At 45.8% G+C, this 17,140-nt stretch overlaps 1 protein-coding gene across 1 annotated transcript in view; it reads right to left on the bottom strand.

Annotated features, from left to right (window-relative positions):
* Positions 1 to 17,140, bottom strand: part of LOC100681967 (heparan-alpha-glucosaminide N-acetyltransferase-like) — a 377,018-nt gene that overhangs the window by 41,115 nt on the left and 318,763 nt on the right. The window contains 1 exon segment of the mRNA XM_029059391.2: positions 4,611 to 4,688. Coding sequence (XP_028915224.1) covers positions 4,611 to 4,688 — 78 coding nt within the window.

Consider the following 17,140-nt stretch of genomic DNA (forward strand, 5'->3'; position numbering starts at 1 on the left):
TGATACAGGGTAATCGGGTCGTCCCACATGAGGCTCACAGTTAATCCCCATTTTACAGATGAGGTCACTGAGGCACAGAGAAGCGAAGTGACTTGCCCACTGTCACGCAGCTGACAAGTGGCAGAGCCGCGAGTCGAACCCATGACATCTGACTCCCAAGCCCAGGCTCTTTCCACTGAGCCACGCTGCTTCCCATAGTCAGTTTTGAAGTCTTCCAGGACATCATATTTGAAAAATAACATGACTTGACTGTCCCTTTGTACTCAATCAATAGCATTTATTGAACACCTTCTATGTAAAGAACACTGTACTAAGTGCCGGGAAGAGTGCCAAAGAGTTAAAAGACATAATCCCTGCTCTCAAGAAACTATAGTCTAGGCGTTAGGGGAATTTTAGTGTTAGGATCACCAGGAAGGACTGGAGTGGCAATAGGGAGACACAGGGGGAGATTAGAGACTATTTAAGGGTCTCAGATAGACCTTGAAGATGGGTGGAGCAGTAGTCTGTCAGATTAAAGAGGAGGGAGTTCCAGGAAGAGGGGAGGGCAAGAGCAAGAGGCCAGGGCAGGAGAGATGAGAATGAGGCACGGAGAGAAGGTTAGTTGGAGAGGAATGGAGAGTATCAGCTGGGGTGTAGTGGGAGAAGAGAGTGCACAAGTTCACCAATGCTTAGTACAGTGTCTGGCACATAGAAAGACCTTAACAAATACCATAAAAAATGGCATAGACGGGAAAGAGCTGCTTGACTGCTTTAAAGCCAACGGGCAGAAGAGTACAGGGAGTGTGAGCAGTGGCCCTTCCTGAATTTGAACGAGTCCCCTTTCCCCCTCCTGTTACCTATTCTCCACAAGGTTAGTATTTTTTTAATGGTATTCGTTAAGCGCTTACTATGTGCCAGGCACAGAGTACTAAGCACTGGGGTGGTTACAAGATAATCAGATTGGACACAGTCCCTTTCCCACATGGGGCTCAGAGTCTTAAGCCCCATTTTACAGGTGAAGTAACTGGGGCCTAGAAAAGTAAAGTGACTTGCCCAAGGTCACCCAGCAGACAAGTGGCAGAGCCAGAATTAGAGCCCAGGACATTCTGACTCCCAGGTTCTTTCTCTACCCACTAGGCCAAGATGCTTCTCAAAGCAAATATCTGGGCCTGATATTTAGGTATGGTGGGAGGGAGGGACATTCTTGTCAGTGCCAGGATGAGCAGTAGCCAAGAATGAGGCTTCCCAGTGCCCATTTAGAAGTGAGGGTTGGAAACTCCTCCTCCTTCGTAACCCAGAATCCCCACTCCGCTCAGGGCCTCGCCCTCTTTCAGGTGTCCACTTCATGCAGGTGATCAGGGCAATGGCCACCACACCTTGACAGAGCAAGCCACAAGACCACACCACAGGCTTGCTCAGGCCTGGGCCTGAGAGTTTCCATTTGGGGCTTCAAAGACCTGAAATGGTGTCTCTCTTCCCACTTAGGCCTCTGAAACCTGTCCCCTCCCTCATGCCCCCCTAAATCCCTGGCCACTTTTTGCCCGGGCTCGAACTGAAAAGTTGGCATCTATGGCACCAGTACCAAACAAGAAGCAATCCATCTCTTCTTCTAACTGGGAAAGTCAGACCCAATTTAAAAAAAAAACCCCAAGGGGAACATAGAACAGCAACCATCATTAGAAAGACAGGAAGGTATGCTATCACCTAAACTTCTCAGGACCTCAGTTACCTCATCTGTAAAATGGACTGCAAGCCCCATGTGGGACAAGGACTGTGTCCTTCCTTATTAACTTGATTCTATCTCAAGGCTTAGTATGGCGCCTGACATATAATAAGCGTTGAACAAATGTCATTACAGTAAATAAACAAGGATGATGTAAAAATGTTTCCCCCAGTTTTGTTGTAGGTGACAAAGCCTTAAGACATTATCAGTAATACAACTCCAATGTTATCATCAATATTATTTATTGAGTACTTATGTGCAGAGCGCTGTACTAAGCACTTGAGAGAGTACAATGCAGCAGAGTTGCCAGACATGTTCCCTCCCCCAAGTGAGCTCATAATCTAGAGGATGAGCTCAAGTCCGCAGAATTTTACTTATCTCTTCTTCTTCACCCCTTCACACTAAACTACTTTTCAGTACTGACTCACACCATACCCTTGCGGGGGTTAATACCATTTGGGCACAAGACCTTCTTCTAGCCTTCAAGTTAAAGTCTCACCCTAAATCGCAACTAAAGTTCTTTGAGGGAGAGAAATCGCCAGGAAATATTGCAAAGGAGAGAAAATATTATACAAAGAAATCTGATCTTCTTAGTTGCTCTTAGGAATGAAAATGCATTCAGTTCTTTTCCAAGGAGGAGGTTGAACTGTTGCATTCCTGACGGACCCCACGATGAGGAAAACTCACACTGCAGTATTCTCATCCTCAGCGACCCTGCGCACTTGAGCACACTGGTGCTTGTGTGGAAGGAGGAAATATGAAACTTGGAGCAAGAAAATTACGGCTTGCGTGTTAGACCCAACGGCAGGGGATAATGGATTGAAAAATGACCAAACCATAAACAGAGGTTAATGATAGACAATAGCATAAAGAGTTGGATAGGATATCTAATGGGGCTCCAAAGGGGTTGGTGTTAGGACTCAATTAACATTTTTATTAATGATCCAGGGAACTCACAGAACATTAATGAAACTGGAGGATGACAGAAAGTAGAGAGACAAGGCAGGCCACAGTGGAACAGAGAATCAATACAGAAGATTCTGAAAATATTAGAAATGTAGGTGAGGAAGGACAAGATGAACCTATTTAAACAATAAAAGAGCAGTGACTTTGGGATATACCTACTTTGGGATGGGATATTCATCATTATATACAGAGATATTGCCAATGGGGGAAAGAGATCTGTAAAATCAACATCAGTGATATGTACTGAGCGCTTACTGGGTGAAGAGAACTGTAATACTAGTGATAATAATAATAACAGCATTTGTTAAGTGCTTACTATGTGTTTAGCACTGTTCTAAGCACTGGGGTTGTCATGCTATAGACCTATAGCGATGTCACGGACACATCTCTCTCAGAACACCTCCATCTGCAATCGTTCTAGTAGTGGATCCATAGAGTTTTCTTGGTAAAAATCCAGAAGGGGGTTACCACTGCCTCCTTCCACCAGTAAACTTGAGTCTCCACCCCCGACTCTCTCCCATGCCACTGCATACTTAGTATTTACTGAGCGCTTACCGTGTGCAGAGCACTGTACCAAGCACTTGGGAAAGTAAAACACAACAGAGTTGGTAGATGTGATCCCTATCTACAAGGAGTTTACTGGCTACAGATCCAGACTCCCTTGTCTCTCTGGAAACTCAGCTATATTCAGAGGTGAGACACCTGGAAGCAGCGTGTCCCGGTGGATAGAGCACGGGCCTGAGTCAGAGAACCTAGGTTGTAATCCTGGCTCTTCCAAATGCTTCCTGCACAGTGACCCTGGCCAAGTCACTTAACTTCTCTGCATCTCAGTTTCCTCAGTGACAAAATGGGAATTAAATACCTCTTCTTTTTCCTACTCAGACTGTGAGCCCCAAGCAGGACAGGGACTGTTTCTGACTTAACCTGTACCTACTCCAGGGCTTAGAACAGTGTTTGACACATAGTAAGTGCTTAACGAATGCCATAAAAATAAAACCATCTGGAACCACCGAACTGATCTTAGCATCCCCTCAAACAGGAAAGTGCCGGAGGCGTAACATCCCTTTCCAAGGAAAGTAGAAGATACCCTCTCACCCATTCACACATCTAATAACAGCATGTGCTAACCGTCAAGGTTTTCCCACACAAAGTCCTCTCACCCTTGGTCAGAACTCCGCTCGGAAAAAGAAGATTCCAGCAGGTCTCCCTAAACTTCTCCCTGTTCCGCTGGGAGCCCACTTTGAAAAGGCACGTCTATTTCTTAAATCAGTGTTGACCGCACTCCGAGCCAAAACCAAGTTGGGCTACTTCGTTTCAAAATTCCACCTGATGTCCAGTAATTAGAATTTTCATTGAAACGAAGCTAGCTCACTGGAAAGATGAGAACAAGCTAATAAGAGCGATTCGATCCAGCTTTGATGAATAGGTCAGAACATTAGCTTCAAGGAAGGCATCAGATTGTGACCTATATAAAGGTCCAAAATCCCCCTTTCAGCTCAGTTTACGGCACGGAAAGATGAAAGAAGCGACCCCTGCAGAGCGCAATACAAGAAGAAACCTTTTAATCACTCCACCCTCAGCCCCACAGAATTTATGTCCATATCGGCAATTTATTTCACTGTCTGTCTCCCCCCTCTAGACTGTAAACTCCTGTGGCCAGACAAAAATTCTACCAACTCTGTTGTACTGTAGTCTCCCAAGCGCTTAGTACAGTGCCAATTGAAATCACTCTCAGCAACTCAGAGCCAATGTCAGCCTCAGAATTCAGCTGTTTTCAACAATCATCTGCACTCAGGATGCTTCGGGATCAGATACATTTTTTTTTTCCTTTCCAAAGCCCATATTACATACAGTGGGTGAGCAGCAGTAATTAAAAATAATGGGACCTGGCAGTTCTGCTAATTCTGTTATCTTTAGAGCATCAGGGCTTCAAGCAACTCACCAGCAGAATGGCCCAGATGAGAAATCTCTTCAGGATGCTCAGGGGCTTCATCCGGTATGCTAGAATAATCTTTCCAGCCTGTTAATTGAGGAAAACAAAGGCAAAAAAGGGGCATTAGCAGACAGTTCTCGGAAACGAAATGCTAACTGGATGATTATTGCACATAAAGCAGGATTATGGGTGAAAGCTGGGAAATGACTCAGGGAAAGTGGCATTTTCTTTTCTGGTGCTTCTTGAATTTCTGCCTGTCTTCTCTGGGGTCAGGGTAATAAGGCTGAATCCCTCCCCTTGCTCTCTCCAAGGCCTGGCTATACCAACCAATCAATGGTATTTACTGAACACTTACAGTATGCAGAACACTGTACTAAGCACTTAGAAGAACACAATAAGGTTGGTACAAAACCCTCGGCAGAGTCAGAAAGCTGGATACTGTTGAGGAGGATGAAGACCTATGGGGGGAGAACCTGAGAAACAGAGAGCTTCTGGGATTGGTTCCAGCCTCACAACAAATCAAATCTGGGACTTGAACCCCAATCTCCGAGTACTCAGCTGAAAGTATTTTTCCCCAGCCTAAACTGATCAACTCTATCTCCTGGCTCAGTGGTCCATGGAGCCGGAGAGGAGAAAGGGGAAATGGGGAAGATCAAAGGGCACAGAGAGGTCACCCTCGGAGCAGAGGGAGAGGCCAACCAGAGGGTTTGCAATTCTTTTGTGAGCTTTTTTTCTTTTTTTTAGCCGAGGAGCAGCAGAGGAGTGAAGGGCTAAGGGGACCAGAAGGTGGGCAGATGTCAGCCTGTCAGCCAGTTGTGCAACTCTGGAAGGAATTCGCTTCTGCCAGAGAAGTACTGAATTTCACACATCGTCAGTCTGGCCGTCTTCATTAGAGGCCCAGACATTCTTGGCAGGACATGCCGTAAAGAAGTCTGAAACGGAGCTGTGTGGTTGTCCTAGAAAAATCAGTCAGGGGAAAGAGAAGGAGACCCACACGCTGCTGAAAAGCACAATGCAGGACAAGTTGCACAACCAGCATCTCCTTCTCAAGCCCGAAGCAGCTGTTTCACAGAAAAGCAGAGAACCGTGTGGCCTAGTGGCTGGAGCATGGGCCTGGGAGCCAGAAGGACCTGAATTCTAATCCTGGTTCCGTCACTTGTCTGTTGTGTGAACTCGGGCTGGTCTCAAGTTCTCTGTGCTTCAGTTGCCTCATCTGTTAAATGAAGATTAAGACCGTGAGTCCCATAGGGGACATGGACTATGTCAAACTTGATTGCTTGTATCCATCCCAGACCTTAGTACAGTGCCTGGCACATAGAGAAGCAGCGTGGCTCAGTGGAAAGACCTCGGGCTTGGGAGTCAGAGGTCACGGGTTCGAATCCCGGCTCTGCCACTCGTCAGCTGTGTGACCGTGGGCAAGTCACTTCACTTCTCCGGGCCTCAGTGACCTCATCTGTAAAATGGGGATGAAGACCGTGAGCCTCACGTGGGACAACCTGATGACCCTGTATCTCCCCCAGCGCTTAGAACGGTGCTCTGCACATAGTAAGCGCTTAACAAATATCAACATTATTATGAAGAGCTTAACAAATACTATTTAAGAAAAAAACAAAGCTGCTTCTGGCGCAGAAGAACTTCTGCTCGCAACATCCTCACCCTCAAGTCCTATCGAGGACTCGTGGACTCTGGAGGGCACGCAAGGAATTTTAAGTAATTGGGAGGAGATGTGGTCCTTCCTCCAAGGGAATTTACAATACAGGAGAGAGAAGCTGGAGATAAAAGGAAGGTGATGATCCTTGATCTGGCATTTTATCCTTAGGTAGTGAAGAAAGAGTAAGGAAACCCATCCTGACTCAGAAGGGTCCCTAACGGTCTATATAAGAACGCTTATGAGTCGGGATGGGTTTCCCTCCTTTTTGTATAGACCGTTAAAGACCCTGGGCACAGCACTGTGTCATTTTTGCATATTTGAAATGTGATTCCAAAGGATCACTGAAATTCAGCTTAGATTCAGCCATCCAGTAATAATAATAGTAACAATGATAATAATAATGTTGGTATTTGTTAAGCGCTTACTCTGTGCAGAGCACTGTTCTAAGTGCTGGGGTAGATGCAGGGTAATCAGGTTGTCCCACGTGGGGCTCACAGTCTTCATCCCCATTTTACAGATGAGGTAACTGAGGCACAGAGAAGTGAAGTGACTTGCCCACAGTCACACAGCTGACGAGTGGCACAGCTGGGATTCGAACCCATGACCTCTGACTCCCAAGCCCGGGCTCTTTCCAGTGAACCACGTTGCTTCTCATAATAATAATAATAATAATAATAATAATTGTATTTCTTAAGTACTTACAGTGTGCTAAGCACTGGGGTATATTCAGCATCTGCAAATGGGGCACGGACACTGTCTTAGAGAAGCATCGTGGTTTAATGGAAAGATCACAGCTTGGGAGTCAGAGGACATGGGTTCTAATCCCTGCTCTGCCACTTGTCTGCTGTGTGACCTTGGGCAGGCCACTTAACTTCTCTGTGCCTCAGTTACCTCATCTGTAAAAATGCGGCTTAAGACTGTGAGCCCCATGTGGGACAACCTGATTACCTTGTAACTACCCCAGCACTCTAAATAGTGCTTGGCACAGAGCAAGCGCTTAACAAATACCATCGTTATCATTATTACTCAAGGCTCGCAGTCTAAGTAGGAGGGAGAAAGATATTGAATTGTCATTGTGCAGATGAGGAACCTGAGACTCAAAGAAGCTAAGTGACCTGACCAAGGTCACTCAGCAGGCAAGTAGCAGAGCAGAAATTAGAACTCGGGTCTCCTGACTCCCAGACCCCTGCTCTTTCCACTAGGCTACTCTGAGAGGGTCAAGACCATCCTCGAGTCACGACACCACTGGACACCCAGCACCCAAATTCCAGACCAGACCATGGGGAGGACTAAGGCCCTCTGCATTTTCTCTGTCCCTGCTCAGCTAGGGGAACCAAAGAACGGAGCACACTCCTTTAAGGGCAGCGCTGAAGCGCCGATGTCTCCGAATCTCGAAGGCAGAGGTGCTGCCCGTAACATGAGGTAACAGTACATCGGCCTTCGGGGACCAGGCACCACAGGAAATAGGAAGTCATAGAGGGGCCCTTTGGCCTTACAGTTGGCCCCGTTTGAACAGATTTTCCAAAATGCTTTACAGTTAAAGCAGTGAGAGATGGGAGTGGGGCCCAAGAGTTCCCAAGAGCTCTTTTCTGAAAGCTCAGAGCTTGCTGGGCCCAGGTGTGTGGGAGTGTAGGCCCCCTTCCCCCCGCCCCACAACACTCTTGAAGGACATTCCCTCAACACCAACAGCGGCGTGAGGAAACATGACTAGAATCACTTACGCTAGACCTCTTCCCAGTGGAACTCCTTCACCACCTCAGATAATTAAAACAACACATTTGCTCCCTGGGGGAACCGAAAAAAGAAGGAAAGAGCCTTCCAGGGCCCTTGAAATGATCTCCCAGCAGCAAGGAAAAGGCAACTGGTCAGTCACAAACAATTAACATATTTCTCAATTACCCCTCTTTAAAAGCTTTGCCTTCCCAGCTACTCAGCTTGGAATGATGGAAATAGATTAAATAATTGGTTGAAGTGTGACACTTCAGGAGAGTGGTTCCCAAAATTAACAGTACAGAACGGGCAATATACCCTATGCAGTGGGCAGTCAAGACGAGACACAAAACCTTTTATCAAAGCCTCGCTTTTGCCGGCCTGCTTCTCTGGAACAGCCAAGTTTGAAACCTCAGACACTTACTGAGTTTTAGATATCAAAAGAAAAAACAACAGAAAGTGTCCCCAAGGGGTGATAGGCTGACTGCCTCTTCTTTGCAGCTCATTATGCTCAGTTAAAGGGTGTGTTTTAAGAGGAACGTTATGGACCTGCACGTTATCATTCCCTCTCTCTAACTCTCTCTCCGTACCTTTCTCTCTTTCTCTTTTCCTATCTCTTCCTCCCTCTATGTATCTCTAATCACTCTCTCCCTCTCCACTGTCTCTCTTCTCCCTCAATTTACTCAATCGTATTTATTGAGCACTTTCTGTGTGCAAAACACTGTACTCTCTCATATGTACTCTTCCAAGTGCTTATTATAGTGCTCTCCACACGGCAAGTGGATGGTAAATACCGTTGATGGATTTGAAGCAGTGCGGTCTAGTGGAAAGAGCGTGGGTGTGGGACGCTGAAGACCTGGGTTCTAATCCCAGCTCTGCCACTTGCCTGCTGTAAACTAGACTGTAAGCTTGTTGTGGGCAGAGAATACGCCTGTTTATTATTATATATTAATAGTCATGGTATTTGACTATTAATCAACTCCTGTTAGGCCGTGAGCCTAGCATAGTGACTCAGATCTGGGATAGACACATGCCCAAGGGTAAGGAAGAGCTGTGCTGGATCTTAGCACGCCTCGCCAAAACGTTCTCTGTTTTGTTGTTTTTTGGGTTTTTTTTGTTTTTGTTTAGTTTTGTTTTTTATTCTCTGGCAAAGGGTAGGTTTTTCCTAGCTATGTGTCAGGCACTGTATTACTTTCCCACACACTTAGTACAGTGCTCTGCACACAGTAAGCGCTCGATAAATACGATTAACTGTCTGCTGTGTGACATTAGGCAATTCACTTAACTTCTCTCTGCCTACATGACCTCCCCTGTAAAATAGGGATTTATTCTTGCTCCCTCCATCTCAGACTGTGAGCCTCACGTGGGACAGGGTCTGTTTCAATCAGTCAATCAATCAATCAATCAATCAATCAATCGCACTTTTCAAGCACTTCTTGGTACATAGTTAAGGACTTAAATACACTAATAACAGTAATAATAATAACAACAACAACTACAATCTGGACCTTCCACCTGCCACAAGGCTCTTCTGGATTTCTTGAAAACATACCATTTTGTCCTTTCAAAGTTGGACAGTTCAGGTGAGGTTCATGGACATAGGTCAGAGTGAGAAACTACTCACTAGCAGATGGTTGGCTCTTGCTATGACCGGGAAGATTCAGCAGGATCATTTTCAATTTGGAAAACTATTTGTTGTCTATTAAAAGAGGTAGACACAGCCGAAGGGGAAGTGTCTGCTTTCCAGTCAAGTCCCCCGACGGATCCATTCACCTATAGCTAGGGAACACCTACCCTTTGCCAGAGAATAAAAAACAAAACTAAACAAAAACAAAAAAACTCCCAAAAAACAACGAAACAGAGAACGTTTTGGCGAGGCGTGCTAAGATCCAGCCCGGCTCTTCCTTTCCCTTGGGCACGTGTCTATCCCAGATCTGAGTCACTATGCTAGGCTCACGGCCTAACAGGATTTGACCTGACCAGTCCTGATATTGGAGATGCTTAGGAAAAGACAGTCACAGGGTAGGAGGCTTTCTCCCTCTCTCTCTCCGCTTCCTCCCTCTCCCTCTCTTCCCCCCTCTTTCTCCCTATCATCCCCTCTCTCTTGCTCTCTCTCTCCCTACCTTTCTCTCTCTCTCTTTTCCTATCTCCCTCTCCCTTCCTACCTCTCCCTCCCTCTATCTACCTCTAATCACCCTCTCCCTCTCCCCTGTCTCTCTTCTCCCTCAATTCATTCAATCTTATTTATTGAGCACTTTCTGTGTGCAAAACACTGTACTAAAAGCTTGGGAGAGTACAATATAACAGCAGACATTTTCTTTCCCACAACAGGCTCACAGTCTAGAGGGGGAGACACACATTAACATAAATAAATAGATTTAATAAATAAATAAATAAATTACAGATAATTACAGATACAGCTCAATCAATGCTACGTAGATACATTGAGCACTTACTGTGTGCTGAGCACTGTACTAAGAACTTGGAAGAGTACAATAAAACAGAGTTGGTAGAGTCATTCCCTATCCACAATAAGTTTACAGTCAAGAGGGGGAGACAGATATTAATATAAATAATTTATAGATTCATTCATTCAATCAATTGTATTTATTGAGTGCTTACTGTGGGCAAAGCACTACACTAAGACCTTGGAAGAGTACAATTCAAAAACAGTCACATTCCCTGCCCACAACAAGCTTACACTTTAGAGGGAGGCAGGCAGACATTAATATAAATAAATAATTTATAGTTATGTGCATAGGTGCTCTGGCTGAGGCAGGAACAGCTTGGCTTAGTGGAAAGAGCAGCGTCTTGGGAGTCAGAGGTCGTCGGTTCTAATCCCTGCTGTGCCATTTGTCACCTGCGTGACTTTGGGCAAGTCACTTAACTTCTCTGTTCTTCAGGTACCTCATCTGTAAAATGGGGATTAAGACTGTGAGCCCCACGTGGGACAACCCGATAACCTTGTATCTACCTCAGCGCTTAAGACGATGCTTGGCACATAGTAAGGAAGGGCTTAACAAATACCGTAATTATTATACTATTGATGCCTGTCTACTTGTTTTGTTGTCTGTCTCCCCCATCTAGACTGTGAGCCCATTGTTGGGTACGGATTGTCTCTATCTGTTGCCTAATTGTACTTTCCAAGGACTTAGTACAGTGCTCTGCACACAGCAAGTGCTCAATAAATATGATCGAATGAATGAATGAATGAATATCAAGCGCTCAAAGGTCCCAGAGCCAAGTGTACAGAAGATGCAGTTACAGGGAAGGAGTCTCTCCCTCTCTCCCTCTCCCTCAAAGGTTTAAATCCAAGTGCAAGGGCAATGTAGAAGGGAGTGGGAGAAGAGGAAATGAGGGCTTAGACAGGAAAGGTCTCCCTTTGGGGGTAGATGTGCTTTTAATAAGACTTTGAAAGTAGGGAGAGTGGCCGTCTGTTGGATATGAAGAGAGAGAGCAGTCCAGGCCAGAGGCAGGATGTGGGCAAGAGGTTGGTGGCGAGATAGACAGGATCAAGGTATAATGAGTAGGTTGGCATCAGAGGAGCAAAATGTGTGGTCTGGGTTGTACTAGGAAACCAAAGAAGTAAGTTTGGAGGGGGCACGGTGACTGAGCGCTTTAAGACCTATGGTTAGGAGTTTCTGTTTGATGTAGAGGTGGATGAGCAACCACTGGAAGTTCTTGAGAGGTGAGAAAATATGGACTGTATATTTTTTTTTTGAAAAATGATCTGGCAGCAGAGTGGCCCAGAGAGGGGAAGAGAATGGAAGGAGTCAGGGAGATCGGCAAGGAGGCTGATTCAGTAATCAAGGTGGGAGAGGGTAAGGGCTTGGATTAACATGATGGCAGATTGGCTGGAGAGGAAAGGACGGATTTTAGTGATGTGAAGGTTGAACTGAAAGAATTTGGTGCCAGACTATGTGAATTGAACGAGAGAGATCAATCAAGAATGATGCCAAGGTTATAGGCTTGTGAAGCAGGGAGGATGGTGATGCAGTCTATGTGGGAAAGTTAAGGGGAGGACAGGGTTTTGGGAGGAAGATGAGGAGTTCTGTTTTGGACATGGTAAGTATGAGGTGACAGCAGGACATCCTAGTAGAGATGGCCTGAGGGCAGGAGGAAATGCAAGACTGCAGAGAAGAGAGATCAGGGAGATCAGATGTAGATTTGGGAATCATCCCCATAGAGATGGTAGTTGAAGCCATAGGAGTGAATGAGTTCTCCAAGGGAGTGGGTTATAAGATTGTAAACTCCTTAGAGACAGAGATTGAGTTTTCTCACTCTATTGTATCCTCCTAAACACTTAATACTGTGCACATTCAGTAAATTATATTGATCACCTGATAGTAATAATAAGGCTGGTATTTGTTAAGCGCTTATTATGTGCCAGCACTATCCTAAGCACTGATAGATGGAGTCTCACACACAAATACAAATACGCACACATACACATCCTCACACATATACTCTTAATCTGGGGGACTCTCTTTCACCCTTGCAAGGAGGAAGGAAAAACAAACAAGCTCCCCAGGGCAAATGGAAACTGAATCAGAAAGGTCTACTGGGATGAATGCAATGTGTGGATGTTAATTCATCTTTATCAATCTCCTTCCATTTCTTTTTGGTTCAGGCCCCTGGGGTTTGGAAGCCAAACTAAAGGAGATTCCTGTCAATTCTCCTGTCGGTGGCTAGTCTGGGCCAAGAGCAATCCATAAGCTCCCTGCTGTTGTCTAGGTCTTCCCATCTCATATATAACCTTGATCTTTAAAATCTCTTCTCCCTGATCTCTCATTAGAGAAGAGACACGGAGCCTGCTCACTCCCCTGGGAAATCTCAGATCTTAGAAATGAGGTGGAGAACTTGGGCCTGCCATCACTGTCGAACCTAGAGCTGGGAATCCTAAATCACACCCTTCGGGGGCCGAGTGAGGAACCTCAGCCTTCCTCTATTCCAGCCTGGGCCGCCGGGAAAGGCCAACCGGAGAGATACCTTCTAGGGGATGTCAATATCTTTGACACTGAAGGGGATTTACCGGTGGGTTGGCAAATCCATGAAAGGTCTCATTTAATAATAATGATGGTATTCGTTAAGTGCCTACTATGTGCCTAGTACTGTACGAAGCACTGGGGCGAATACAAGCAAACGGTGTTGGACACAGTCCCCGTCCCCGGTGGGGCTCAACAGTCTCAACCATTTTACAGATGAGAAAACCGAGACCCAGAGAAGTGAAGTGACTTGCCCAAGGTCACAAAGCAGACAAGTGGCAAAGCGGGATTAGAACCCAGGTCCTTCTGACTTCTAGGCCCGTGCTCTATCCACTACGCCACACTGCTTCTCGGCTGCCCCCGGAATCCTTATTTGTGCGAAAGGTAGGGCCGAGAGTAGAAGATGCGAACTGTAGCTTTCGGCGTTGACCGTTAAATGAGAACATACTGGTTTTTAAAAGTAACGGCCCATGAAGAGGTATAAGAGTCTGAGGATGCAAGTGGAGAATCAGTGAAACACCTTGTTCACAGGAGCACAGTTTGATATGCAAAAACCTTTACAACGATACAAAGTTATTCCTTCAGCTTAAGGTAACACAACGAGGTGGTAGACGGAATCCCTGCCCTCGAGTGATCCCACTCTCGACACTAAGGTCGTTGTGGGCAGGGAACTTATCTACCAACTCTGAAATTGTAACCTCAAGCAGTGTGTCTTAGTGGAAAGAGCACGGACTTGGGAGTCAGAGGACACGGGTTCTAATCCCGCCTCGGCCACTTGTCCGCTGTGTGATCTTGAGCAAGCCACTTAACTTCTCTGTGCCTCAGGTACCTCATCTGTAAAATGCAGATTAAGACTGTGAGCCACCCGTGGGACAGTTTGCTTACCTTGTATCTACCCCACTGTTCAGCACAGTCTTGGCACATGGTAAGCACTCAATAAATACCATTATTATTATTAGTTTGTAAGCTCGTTGTGGGCAGGGAATGTTTACTGTTGTATCGTACTCTCCCTAACACTTAGTACAGTGTTCTGCACACGGTGTCAATAAATACAGTTGAATGAATCAGTGGACATAAAAAAATAAGCAAACACACAAAAAGCATTTGGTAACTTTGGAAAACTGCAGCTAAGGAGGCGGGCCAGAGCAAACCGTATTGTTCACAGCAACCTCATTTGTTTTCAGTAGTTAGGTTCAGCCAATGCTGAGCTTATCTTTCCTTCATCTAGCTGTATTTTCTACAGGTCGGCATAGGGAGAAACAGCATGGCATAGCGGATAGAGCACGGGCCTGGGAGTCAGTAGATCATGGGTTCTAATCCTGGCTCTGCCACGTTGTTTCTTAATTCGGCAATCCTGGAAGAGGAATAATAATAACTGTGGCATCTGTTAAGTACTTACTATGTGCCAGGCACAGTACTAAATGCAGGGGTACAACTGTATTTTATTAGGTTGGATACAGTTCCTCTCCCACATGGGGCTCCCGGCTCTGCCACTTGTCAGCTGTGTGACTGTGGACAAGTCATTTAACTTCTCTGTGCCTCAGTTACCTCATCTGTAAAATGGGGATTAACTGTGAGCTTCGTGTGGGACAACTGATTACCCTGTATCTATCTCCCCCAGCGCTTAGAACAGTGCTCTGCACATAGTAAGCGCTTAACAAATATCAACAACAATATGGAGTACCTGAGGCCCAGAGGAAGAGAAGTTACTTGCCCAAGCCAGGATTAGAACCCATGACCATCTGACTCCCAGGTCCGTGTGCTCTATCCACGACAGCCATGCTGCTTCTTGGGCGGCAGGGAGAACGAACAGCCTCGACCCTTGCCAGACTCAAAGAAAAGGAGAGATTGAGCAACCGAGTAAATCATCCGAAATCCTGGCCCACTACGGCTAGTGGGTCGGAATGCCCCACACGGGATGCCCAGATCCTGCTGGAGCTCATCAAGTCAAGCTGCATCTCTTCAGCCTTCATTGCTCACAAAATCAACAGGGGAGAAACACGCTTCTTTTCTCACTCATCACCATCCCTCAACAACATCTGGAGATCAGGGAAGCTCGTTTTGCTTGTTTTTCACAGTTCTCCACAGCGGAATTCGGTTGGATTGGAAGTAGAGTGGCTAAGGGACGTTTTTTTAAAAAAATGGTATTTGTTAAGCACTGACTATGTACTATGTTCTAGAACAGGCCCTGTTTTAAGCGCCGGGGTAGATACAAGGTAATTAGATTGGACACAGTCCCTGTCCCATATGGGGCTACAGCCTTAATCCCCATTTTTCAGATGAGGTAACTGAGGCACCAAGAAGCTAAATGACTTGCCCAGGGTTGCAGAGCAGGCAAGTGGTGGAGTTGGGATTAGAACCAAAGTCCTTCCGACTCCCAGGCCCATGCTTTATCCACTAGGCCATGTTTTCTGTGGAAGAGGGTTGGCTTTGCATTGCTCTTGTGGTAATTTCCTTCTATTTTAGGATATTCCTATCTGAGAGAGTGGGAGCCCATTCCATACCAGACCACCACCTCCAACCCTTCCCCGACATGATTCCTTGAGAATCGGTGTGACCTAGTGGAAAGGACTCGGCCTGGGAGTCAGGAGACAGTCAGGAGACATGGATTCTAATCCCACTTCCACCTCTTGACCGTAACGTGACCATCTCCTAACTTCCCTATGCCTCAGTTTCATCATTTGTAAAATGAGGATTAAATACCTGTCCTCGCTCCCTGACGGTCTCTGTGCCCCATGTAGCACAAAGACCGCGTCTGATCAGATGACATTCTATCTACCTCAGAACATAACACGGTCCTTGGTACATAGTAGGCACATAACAAATACTCTTTCGGTTATTATTTCATATTGCTTATATTACATATATTGCTTTGATTTCTTTCTCTTTTTTTCAAAAAGGCTCATCTATCTGGCAACTTTTGCTTGCTGCTAGGTCTTGCTGCGCAGGTGGGTCTGGGAATGAGTGAGATAGCTGCTATTATTTCCTGAGTGGTTTGATTACCGGCTCTCTATTAATCAGCCCAGCATACCTAATAAATCAAGGTGGAGAGCGCAGTCAGCAGTGTACAGACAATGAGTTGACATTAAACTGAATATAAAACTCCCAGTCCACACGAAGAGGATAGGGCTTTGAATCCCTCAGACAGTTGGTTGTGTGTCCTGCTTTACAGCTGTTGTGCTCGGGGCATAATCTGCCTCATAATATATTAGCCAGAATTCACCGACCCCGGTGCCATTTGCTGTGATGGCTGAAACCTCTCCCCAGATAAACAGACCCACAATAGGGTGTGGGTTATTATTTGGCTCGTGGATGGGTGATGAGACTCAGGGACCGATCCAAGTAGAAAATCTTAGAACGCTTTCCAGTAAACGACTTGGAACCTCGACACAGGTTTAATTCAAAGCAATGAATTTTACAATGCCAATAAATCTCTCCCCTTCCTCCCCCCGCCCCCCAGCCCAAAGAAATAGATAACCACTTTGAAGAGGGTTTCTTTTTGTACTGCCCTACAACAGTTACCTCTCCATCTGAGATTTGAACATTACCGGAAGCAGGAAGACAACGATAAGGGGGTTTAACCGTGGTGGAAAATTTGGGTCAGCTACGAGGGAGGTCAAGGTGTCCCGAGAGAGGCTCGACTGTTACATGGGGACTGTGGTGCTGGAAGGAAACAATACCTGGAAGATGAATCTAAGTGAGGGTTTTCTCTAAACCCTAAGCTCCTTGTGGGCAGGAAAATTGGGAGAAAGGGACTGTGTCCAACCTGATTAACTTGAATCTACTCCAGCGCTTGGAACACATGGGCTTGGCACATAGTAAGCGTTTAACAAGTACAATAATTATTAACTCTGTTATATTGCATTCTCCCAAGCGCTTAGTACAGGTCTCCGCACACAGTAAGTGCTCAATAAATATGACTGATGGATTGATTCTTAGAAGTGAGTGAAATATCTTCTCACGAGGCTTTGGACAAAACCTGGAGCCTCCTGGATCAGTAGAAAAGGAGAAAGAAGGAGGCTGTCACTCCCTACTCTACTGAACACAGATCCTCCTCCTTGGCTGTAATCAGTTCTCCTAGTCCTAAAAAAGCTCCTTCCTGTGTCATACCGGAACATCCCTAGAGGAAAATTTCTCCATCTTTCAATAACGATGAGAGGCCCCCGAGGGGTCAGGGGAGAAATTAAAAACGC

The sequence above is a fragment of the Ornithorhynchus anatinus genome, chromosome 3 (assembly GCF_004115215.2).
Source record: "Ornithorhynchus anatinus isolate Pmale09 chromosome 3, mOrnAna1.pri.v4, whole genome shotgun sequence".
NCBI lineage: Eukaryota > Metazoa > Chordata > Mammalia > Monotremata > Ornithorhynchidae > Ornithorhynchus > Ornithorhynchus anatinus.